A 10,744-nucleotide genomic window follows, 5' to 3' on the forward strand; every position below is an offset into this window, starting at 1 on the left:
TTTTCAGTTTCTTTCAACAATGTTTGATAGCTTTTGGTGTACAAATCTTTCACCTCTTTGGTTAAGTTTGTTCCTAGGTATTTTATTCTTTTTGTTGCAATTGTAAATGGGACTGTATTCTTAAGTTTTTCTTTCTGCCTCTTCATTGTTAGTGTATAGAAACGCAACTGATTTTTCTGTTGGTTTTGTATCCTGCAACTTGACTGTATTCATTTATTATTTTTCAAAGTTTTTTAGTGGATTCTTTAGGGTTTTCTATATATAAAATCATGTCATCTGCAGATAGTGACAGTTTCACTTCTTCCTTTCCAATTTGGATCCCCTTTATTTCTTTTTCTTGCCTGATTGCTCTGGCTAGGACTTCCAATACTATGTTAAATAAGAATGGTGAAAATGGGCATCCTTGTCTGGTTCCTGTTCTTAGAGGGATAGCTTTCAGTTTTTCTCCATTGAGAATGATGTTAGCTGTGGGTTTGTCCTATATGGCCTTTATTACATTGAGGTATTTTCCTTCTGTACCCATTTTATTTAGAGTTTTTATCATAAATTGATGCTGTATTTTGTCAGTGCTTTCTCTGCTATTGAGATGATCATGTGATTTTTATTCTTCATTTTGTTAATGTGGTGTATCACATTGACTGATTTGTCGATGGTGAACCATCCCTGGAATAAATCCCATTTGATCATGGTGTATGATCTTTTTATTGTATTATTGTGTTTGATTTGCTAGTATTTTGTTGAGGATTTTTGCATCAATGTTTATTGGTGGTATTGGCATGTAATTTTCTTTTTTTGTGTTGTCCTTATCTAGTTTTGGTATCAGGATAACGTTGGCTTCATAGAATGAGTTAGGAAGCTTCCCTCTCTTCAATTTTTTGGAAGAGTTTGATAAGGATAGGTATTAAGTCTTCTTTGAATGTTTGGTAAAATTCACCAGGGAAGCTGTCTGGTGCTGGGCTTTTATTTTGGGGAAGGTTTTTGATTACTGTTTTGATCTCCTTACTGGTGATTGGTCTATTCAAATTCTCTATTTCTTCTTGATTCAGTTTTAGAAGGTTGTGTGAGTCTAAGAATTTATCCATTTCTTCCAGATTATCAAATTTGTTGGTGTATAGCTTTTCATAGTATTCTCTTATAACCTTTTGTATTTCTGAGGTGTCTGTTATAATTTTTCCTCTTTCATTTCTGATTTTACTTATTTGAGCCTTCTCTCTTTTTCTCTTGGTGAGTCTAGCTAAAGGTTTGTCAATTATTTATCTTTTCAAAGAACCACCTCTTGGTTTCATTGATTTTTTTCTAGTGTTTTTTTAGTCTCTGTTTCTTTTATTTCTGCTCTGATTTTTATGATTTCCTTCCTTCTACTGATTTTGGGCTTTGTTTGTTCTTCTTTTTCCACTTCCTTTAGGTGCACTGTTAGATTGTTTATTTGGGATTTTTCTCGTTTGTTGAGGTAGGCCTGAATTGCTATAAACTTCCCTCTTGGCAGCTTTTGCTGTATCCCATAGATTTTGGCATGTCATATTTTTATTTTAATTTGTCTCCAAGTATTTGTTTATTTATCCTTTGATTTCTTCATTGACCCAATCATTGTTCAGTAGCATTTTGTTTAATCTCCACATATTTGTGGCTTTCCTGATTTTATTCCTGTAGTTGATTTCAAGTTTCATAACTTCATGGTCAGAAAAGATGCTTGGTATTATTTGAGTCTTCTTAAATTTATTGAGACTTGTTTTGTGGCCTAATATGTGATCAATCCTTGAGAATATTATGTGAGCATTTGAAAAGATTGTGTATTCTGTGGTTTTTGCATGGAATGCTCTATATATATCTACTAAGTCCATCTGGTCTAATGTGTCATTTAAGGCCAGTGTTTCCTCATTGATCTTCTGTTTGGATGATCTATCCACTGTTGTAAGTGGATTGTTAAAGTCCCCTACTGTTATTGTGTTACAATCTATTTCTCCTTTTTTATCTGTTAATAATTGCTTTATATATTTAAGTGATCCTATGTTGGGTACATAGATATTTACAAGTGTTATATCCTCTTGTTGGAGTGTTCCCTTTATCATTATGTTGTGCCCTTCTTTGTCTCTTGTTACAGTTTTTGTTTTAAAGTCTATTCTGTCTGACATAAGTATTGCTAACCCAGCTTTCTTTTCTTTGCCATTTGCATGGAGTATCTTTTTCCATCCCTTCACTTTCAATTTGTGAATGTCTTTAGGTCTGAAGTCTGTCTCTTGTATGCAGCATATGTATGGGTCTTGTTTTTTATCAAGTTAGCTAAACTGTGCTTTTTGATTGGAGCATTTAGTCCATTGACATTTAAAGTCGCTATTGATAAATATGTATTTATTGCCATTTTGTTACTTTTCTTCTGGGTGTTTTAGTAGTTCTTCTCTGTTCCTTTCTTCTTCTCTTGTCCTAGCACCCTTTAAAGTAGACAGAATAGGTGGTATTACCTCTGTTTTACTGATGTATAAACATGCCTGAGTTCATCTAAGTAGCAGAGAGGAAACTAAAGCCTACATTTTCTGAAACCTGGTACTGTGGAAGCAGAATGATGTGGTTTAGACTGTGAGCTTCAGAGTCAGTCAGCGTGGATAGAATCTTAGTTCCAATATTAGTGGTGTGACCTTGAACAATTTACTTACCTTCTCTGAGGTTTGATTTTCTCATTTGTAAGATAGAGATAATAGTACCTTCCTTATGGGGTTGTTGTGAACATTATATGAGATAGTTTTTTAAATGTGTCTGGCATGTAGTTGCTGAGTAAATGTACCTCCCTGAGGATAAGTAAAGAAAACAGCTCTAAGTAAATGATTATTTCGCATATGGAACACATACCAAAGTTAGGATCTGATTCCAATTAATGAGCAGAATATTGATGGAATTTTGAGCTTCTGGGTTGCCTAGCAACCAAAACTAACTCAATACCACAAGCTCCCAGAGTAGTTGTTTTTAATCAGATCAGGAATTCAACTGCTCTTGAGGAACTCATCTTTTAAGAAGACAAAATTCCCCTATGAATTTGGAGTTGTGCGAGACATTTCAATAAGTGATGCCCCTACTCTTTAGTGTCTTTGTACTGAACTGTCTTGGATGTTGAGATCCTCCCCACTTCTGTTCCCCTAGGTGACAGAAGGTGTTAGAATAGCTGTTAAATTGGATAGAGAGTGGGAATGGAGAAGGGAGAGTGTTTGTACTTCTCTACCAATGTATTCAGTCAACATTCATTGAGTGCCAGGGTCAGAAATATAAAAACATTTGTCTTTGCTCCTTAAGGATTTTGGAATCTAGGAGAGGAACTCAGTCAATGTTGACCAGTAATACAGCAAATTATTTCATGAGTGGCTGTCTATGTCCCTGGCAGTATTCTAAGCATTATGGATTGAGCAGTACAAGCGGATATAGCAGGTCTTAAATATCCACTGTTAGGATTATTATTTTCTTGGCAGACCACTCCTGGCAGAATATCCCACTGTCTCCCAACACGTTAATATCAGATTCACAGCCTTGAAAGGCGGCATTGCCTGCTGGAGAGGGCATGAAGCTGAGCGGAGGGGGCCTTGAGCTTCCACCCGACTGCTGCGACTTACTGCCACTTTTACCTGAAGCAAGTCACTCAACCAGTCTTGTAGCCTGCTTCTCTCATTTGTAAGCTGGGCATGATTTAGATTCTGCCTCCCTCATGGAAGTAAATGTGATGCAATGACATAATAAATGTACAAGTTCCGAACAGATAAATGCAGTTTCTGAGCTAACCCTCATCAGTTTGCCACCAAGTTTCTATCACATTTCATTGCGCATCCTTGGACCTTCCTTTACATTTTCTTATTCCTTTAGAGCTCAGGGTCTTAAAATTTAAAGAGGAAAAAGCAGTGAGCTTGAATTATTGTGTTTATGTGCACTTAATTTTGTCTCCCTCATTTGCATCTCTGTATGCTAACTTCTTTTGCAGGGAAGATCACCTTTATTGCTTAAGAAATCCATTGTGCCACTTTGGCATCTCAGCATTTATTTACCCCAAAACATGACTTAAGGCCTCCAGGCCTTTAAAGCAGCAGCTGGTTGATGAATCATATTCAACATTCATATAGTGGTGCTGGCACGTATCAGAGGAACACTCATGCTCATCACCTGCCCCTGTCAGTCCTTCCCTTTCTAATAAAGTACATCTGTTTTGGTGACTGAATAAAAACACACCAAGTGGAGAAAGGCTGGGTGTGGAGTAATTTAATCAGGGCAAGTCAGCACGCTGTGTTGAGTGATACAGTATCAAGGATAGGAAGATGGTTGGGTAGCAGCTTATTGAAACAGAAGCCAACCGGAAAAGGCTTCTGTTCCTCTTATTTTTTTTTTAATTGGCCCTGAGCTAACATCTGTTGCCAATCTTTTTTTATTCTTCTTCTCCTCCCCACCCCCCCCCCCCCGCCCCCAGTACATAGTTGTATATTCTAGTTGTGAGTGCCCCTGGTTCTGCTATGTGGGATGCCGCCTCAACATAGCTTGATGAGCAGCAGTGCTAGGTCCGTGCCCAGGATCCAAACTGGTGAAACCCTGGGCCCCCAAAGTGAAGTGTGCGAACTTAACCACTTGGCCACGGGGCCAGCCCACACATTTCCTCTTATAATCATAACTGGTCACACTGCTGGAACTTAAGTAACCCACCATCTCTCTCAAGTCACGATGTTAAGGGGACAAGATTCCCATAAGCTCCGTCTGAATTGCTACCAACATTTTTATATGGCCTTTCTCTCTTAGCTTCATTTTAACATTGAGTGGAGAATTATAAATTTTAAGGAAGTTCAAACCAAAGTTCAGAGCTCTGCTAGCAGTGCTTTTGAATATTGGCTTTAATGGCTGTGTTCGGTATCCTGAGGAATTGATTAAAATATCCTAGTGTTTTGTTGTTGTTTCAAATATCCTAGTTTTAAAAGTAAAACAGCAGGGAGACTGACATTTGCAGGCTGGTATTTTGCAGTTCTCACTACTCATTGTATTTTTAAAAATTTTTTCTTTGTTGTGAACATCCAGGAGTATATATATATATAGTTTTGTGTTTTGTTTAAGAGGAAAAAGTAAACATGTTCCGGGGGCTGGTCTGCCTTCAATCTCATCGTCCACAGAGTGATGGGGGGAGGCAATCCTTAGGGGGATGCAGAATGTTTAAAGTGCATTTGAAAGCAGCTTAAGTAAAAACAACAATATGACTGTAAGTTAGGGGTCTGTGTTACTGTTTTTTTAATGACTCACCTGGTGGTGTTCTTGAAGTCATTACTTGCTGAGAAAAGAATCACTATCCAAGATGAAGAACCAGGAACTTCAACGACAGCAGCTCCTTTATTTCCACTTCTAGTTCTGTTGGTGATTACGCTGTCCCCTTTTTAACTTCACCTAAGTCATTTTCACCTCCATATGTGTATTTTTTTTCTAGGAGACCAGATCTGTGATATCTGATATTTTATTAACAGGTGTTCTGGAAATAATCCATCTCAAAAATAAAAACACTAAATATAGCACACAAGTTCAAGGCTTTTGAATGTTATTATGACTTTAAAAAATCAGTCTACTGAATGCTTCACATGGAAACCATTTACTGTTAAGAAACCTGGTGGTAAATGATACATATCCTGCAGCTCTGTCATCATGGTTAAATCTCTCCTGAGTCAGATCACTTATTAGCATTTTTCCCATATGGCTGAAAGGGTAGAGAATGTATGTGCAGAGGAACAAGTCAGTAACATTTTTGACCATCTGGTAAATAAATGTGTAAGTAGCAGGAATCTTAATATTATTGGTTTCGTTATAAGGATGCAACCTCCAACCTGAAATAGGTTCTAATATAGTAAAGTAGAACTGAATTTATATTTCTCAAATAATTTTGATGTAATTTATTAAACATTTCACAGTCTACTATGTGCTCTTAAAATCTGACTCCTAATTATGTGTTTCCTATGTTTATTGATTCATCAGGGCTCCTTATAATGCCCAGTTTAAAATATTTCGTGAGAGGTCACGTGATTGAATCCAGCTTTATAGGCTCAAGTGCTGAAAGTCTGCTCTGCCACCAACTATTGTATGGCCTGGGATGAATTACTTGGCCTCTCTGAGCCTTGAATTCATTTGTAAAGAGTGAATAATATATTGTCAAACAGTATCTCTTAAAGGGTGGGCCATGGAAAGCCATCAATTGACGTATCAAAATCACGTGGGAAGCTTGTTCAAAATACCAACACATAGGCCCCACCCTCAGAGACTCTGAGTTAGTATGTCTAGAAACAGTCTGTGAACCTGCATTTCCAGTTACTGTCCCAAGTGATTCTGAGGTATGCTGAACTACCGTTATGGAGATTAGCTGATTATAGTACTTAGCTTTCTGGAAAAATATGTAGTTAGCTAATTCAAAGAAATATTAAAATTTCTGTAAATAATTTATTATTAATAAGCACAACTCTAAAAAAGTGCATTTTAAACCTTGGAAATTTAACACTTGCGACAGCATTTGTGCTTAAAATATTCTGACTTCATAGAAAATAGTCTGTCAACTTGATTAAGTAATGCTAGTGATTCATTAAAATACCTCTCAATTCTCCTTGTTTAATTAGACCCTTTCTATTTTTTCTTGCACAGTAACCACAAAATATTTGTCGACTAGAACTGAACCAGGAGCCCAGATGAACTTAAAGAAGCTAGCATGGGATTCTTAGTTTTTCAGGATCAGTACACAGCAAACCCTTAATCACCACAACTCCAGCGTCCAGGCTATCTCTGGTTTTGTGAAGACTTAGCGAAACTCTGATGATGGAAAAGCAAGGGACTTAATTACTTGCTTCAGTATCATCCCACATCAATGGAAAGTGAACCACGCAGTGGTCCGGCCATGGAGAGAAATTCAACTTTATGGAAGAACCTAATAGATGAACACCCAGTCTGCACCACCTGGAAGCAAGAGGCCGAAGGAGCCATTTACCATCTTGCCAGTATTTTATTTGTCGTAGGTTTTATGGGTGGCAGTGGATTCTTCGGCCTCCTTTACGTCTTCAGTTTGCTGGGCTTGGGTTTTCTCTGCTCCGCTGTCTGGGCTTGGGTAGATGTCTGTGCAGCTGACATATTTTCCTGGAATTTTGTACTGTTTGTCATCTGCTTCATGCAGTTTGTTCATATTGCATATCAAGTTCGCAGCATAACCTTTGCCCGAGAATTCCAGCTATTGTACAGCTCCATTTTCCAGCCTCTGGGGACCTCTTTGCCCGTCTTCAGAACAATTGCTCTGAGCTCTGAAGTGGTTACTTTGGAAAAGGAGCACTGTTATGCCATGCAAGGGAAAACCTCCATTGATAAACTCTCCCTGCTTGTTTCAGGAAGGTGTGTACTCTTGGTGCTTACATGTCTTTCCTCTCTCTGAGTTATTAGCTTGTGTTTCTTTGTGCTACCTTTTTCCATCGTGGCGTACGATAGTCCTGGGCGGCATTTAGCCCCCTGAGGCATGAGAAAGCCCTTGACACATGACTCATGGAACACAGGCATTTAGGGCACCTGATATTGTTTACTTGAAGCAAGATATAATCTAGAGCTTTAATATTTTTTCTTAGAAATCAAATGTATGAATTGGTTTGTCTGGACATGCTAATCACTGAGAGTCAAGAAGAGGATGACGTCAGCTTGAATTAATAGAATACTTACATTGGCATGCAAAGTATTTTAAACAGACTCTGATAGGGCTTTCTTTTGTGTAATAGAGAACATTTAAACTTTATAGTGAAAAAGTTTTTTCAGCAAATTCTAGCGATTGCTCACTTGCTAGCGGGGGGAGGTTGTACCTCATTTATATATAGGTACAGATATAGATATACACATTGCAAACAGAAAGTTTGGGGGAGGAAACAATAATGTGTTTAGGTTTTTAAAAGGTTAAAAGTTTACGGAGATATTTACAGTTCTTCCATGTTCTCTTACTTAATTTAAAATCTGACTGAGTGCATTGAGACTTTTTATTGAAGTATAATACACACGCATAAATGGGCACATGTCATCAGTGTATAGCTTGATGAATTTTCTGATGAATTTCACCCAGTCTTCTAGAATCCTAACTGTGTGAAGAACATCAGTACATGAATCTTACAGGAGATTTTGTCACTCATTGTAATGTATGAATTTAATATTTTGCCCTTTAAAAATTTAAAAGCCAGAAAGGTCATCAGAGATCTAAAATACTGCTCTCACCCCTTGCCCCCAGTTTTGTGCTGGCTTTCTCTTTCCCTGATAAATGATGTTCTTTGTGTTTGGGTAGGATCAGAGTGACAGTTGATGGCGAGTTTCTGCATTACATTTTCCCCTTCCAGTTCCTGGATTCTCCTGAGTGGGACTCACTGAGACCCACAGAGGAAGGCCTTTTTCAGGTAAGGGATAACGACCACACAGTGCACACTGCTTCTTCCACACAGATAAGCGAGGTTTGTTTAAAAACAGGCAGACAAACATAAGAGCAGATGATGGAGGAATCATTTATACATAACTCGGGAAGTACTTTGCAGCATGCATTGCTTCCAGTGCCATTTGACTCTTGCTCATTAATCTCACTTTATACAGGTCCAGCAACAAGGAGAAGAATGATTATTATATATGAGATAAAAGAGTCCGTGATAAATATTCTTAAATTTTCCTTTGCTTAACTGCATATATGAGAATTAAAATATAATTAATTGAGATTTGACTGTAAACTAAACACTGCCACTGTGACAGTTTAGAAAATCACTGAGAATGACAAATCTACCCTTTATTACAAATTAAGTGATTTTTAAAAATTTTTAATCCTGATGGATTTCACTTGTTTTCTAGCAACAAAATGCTAAACTTCCTGTCACTACTCTGCTGCCAAGTCTGGTAGTTTTGAAATATAATCATTTCAGTAGGTTCTGTCTATTATGGTATACGGTTTTCTTATGATTAACACTTGTAACACACGTGTGTGTATACAAATACACATTCATATACATATTCAGAATAGGTAAATAAATTCTATTTTGTACTACAAAAATTGGATTAGGGCTAAATGTCCCAGGTCTTCGGGATTGACTTGGAAATACTTCTCTAACATTAGCCAATTTTATTAGTTTTCAGTATCAAGTGGCTCCTACTTCAGTAAAATGCAAAATATAGATCCCTGAATGTAGAAAATGGATAAGTTGGAGATGGGCACAACGTTGTGATTGTTCATGTTGTAAATTATATCTATAGTAATAAATTCTGTAGTTTGACTTGCTGTTTTTCCAATATATTGTGGGTCAGTAGGCTTTTTTAATCCTAAAAAAAAGGAGCAAGTGAAATTCATTTAAAATTGGGGGCAAAAAAAAAGTGTGGCAGTGGGGCTGGCCCCATAGTCTAGTGGTTAAGTTCAGTGCATTCCACTTCAGCGGCCCATGGGTGTGGACCTAGCACCACTCATCAAGCCATGCTGGGGCGGTGTCCCACATAGCAGAACTAGAAGGACCTACAACTAGAATATACAAATATGTACTGGGGGGGTGCTTTGGGGAGAAGAAAAAAAAAGAGGAAGATTGGCAACAGATGTTAGCTCAGAGCCAATCTTAAGAAAAAAGAAAAAAGTGTGGCAGAACTTTTCTTGCTTCCTAATCTTTGCTTACATGTGGTCTTATGGTTTTTCAGGTAACCCTCACAGCAGAAACTGATTGTCGATATGTGTCTTGGAGGAGAAAGAAATTATATTTGCTCTTCGCTCAACACCGTTACATCTCTCGCCTGTTTTCGGTTTTAATTGGCAGTGACATTGCAGATAAACTCTATGCCTTGAATGACAGGATATATATAGGAAAAAGATACCACTACGATATTCGGTTGCCCAACTTCTATCAAATGTCAAGTCCAAAAATGCCTAGAACACCCCTGACAGGACATTTTCGGAATTCCAGACAACATTGTGATAAATGATGTTGAAGTCTGAAGTTTTATAATTATAAACAAGACTCTCTTCATCATTCCCCCAAAGAAATAGCTAAATACAGAAAATTGAGCTTACTAATATTTTTATAAATCAAATTCAGAGGCAAGATGTCATTGCCAGCTGTTTTATTCATCTCAACTTCTGCATTGTGAATAAATTTTACAAATTTTTCTGTATTTCTTATTGGAATAAATGGGGGAGGATGAATAACTCTGGGCAGTTTGCCCTTTTCTGCGTCAGAACTGGGAGAATGAAATTTTGCATTCTCAAATATTTCCTCAGATTTATTCAAATCTATAGTCTTGTCCTATTGAGTTGGGCATTGCTTCTCAAGGAGCAGCCAGAAGTTCTCTTGGCACGAGAGTGGGTTGCTACTGTCCACATCAGTCTTTCCAGAACTCACTTTTTGCACCCCTGATGAAAGCAAAATGTACTATTGTAGTGGGCAGCAATTATTTATTTCAAGTGTGAAGTTATTTAATATGACTAGAAAGTAGAATAAATGCAAGAGATGATAATATACCAATCTTGAAGACTATTTTATTGCTACAAATAATTCATCAGCTTAATCTTTACAGTAACATATTTAAAAAGAGGCATCTTATGGAAAACAAAGCTACATAATAATTAGTGAGTCAAAGGAATACCTGTGAGCAAGCAGTAAAAATGTTGCACAATTGGGGCTGCCCCAGTGGCATAGTGGTTGAGTTCATGCACTCCACTTCTATGGCCCGGGGTTCGCAAGTTTGGATCCTGGGCGCAAACCTACACACTGCTCATCAA

General features: G+C 37.5%; 1 protein-coding gene across 1 annotated transcript; it reads left to right on the forward strand.

Moving 5' to 3' along the window:
- Positions 1 to 6,273: 6,273 nt before the first annotated feature.
- Positions 6,274 to 10,487, forward strand: POPDC3 (popeye domain containing 3). The gene is made up of 4 exons (XM_046674944.1): positions 6,274 to 6,326; positions 6,631 to 7,365; positions 8,291 to 8,399; positions 9,667 to 10,487. The coding sequence occupies exons 2-4, from the start codon at positions 6,851 to 6,853 to the stop codon at positions 9,946 to 9,948; spliced, it is 906 nt and encodes a 301-aa protein (XP_046530900.1). The 5' UTR covers positions 6,274 to 6,326; positions 6,631 to 6,850; the 3' UTR covers positions 9,949 to 10,487.
- Positions 10,488 to 10,744: the final 257 nt, after the last annotated feature.

The sequence above is a fragment of the Equus quagga genome, chromosome 11 (assembly GCF_021613505.1).
Source record: "Equus quagga isolate Etosha38 chromosome 11, UCLA_HA_Equagga_1.0, whole genome shotgun sequence".
In the NCBI taxonomy this organism is placed as follows: Eukaryota; Metazoa; Chordata; class Mammalia; order Perissodactyla; family Equidae; genus Equus; species Equus quagga.

Bases quoted from the DNA above. Each gene is read 5' to 3' on its own strand.
- POPDC3 (XM_046674944.1), top strand. From the start codon at position 6,851: ATGGAAAGTGAACCACGCAGTGGTCCGGCCATGGAGAGAAATTCAACT. The intron at 7,366-8,290 runs GTGTGTACTCTT...GTGTTTGGGTAG, and splicing joins TCCCTGCTTGTTTCAGGAAG to GATCAGAGTGACAGTTGATG. The intron at 8,400-9,666 runs GTAAGGGATAAC...ATGGTTTTTCAG, and splicing joins CAGAGGAAGGCCTTTTTCAG to GTAACCCTCACAGCAGAAAC.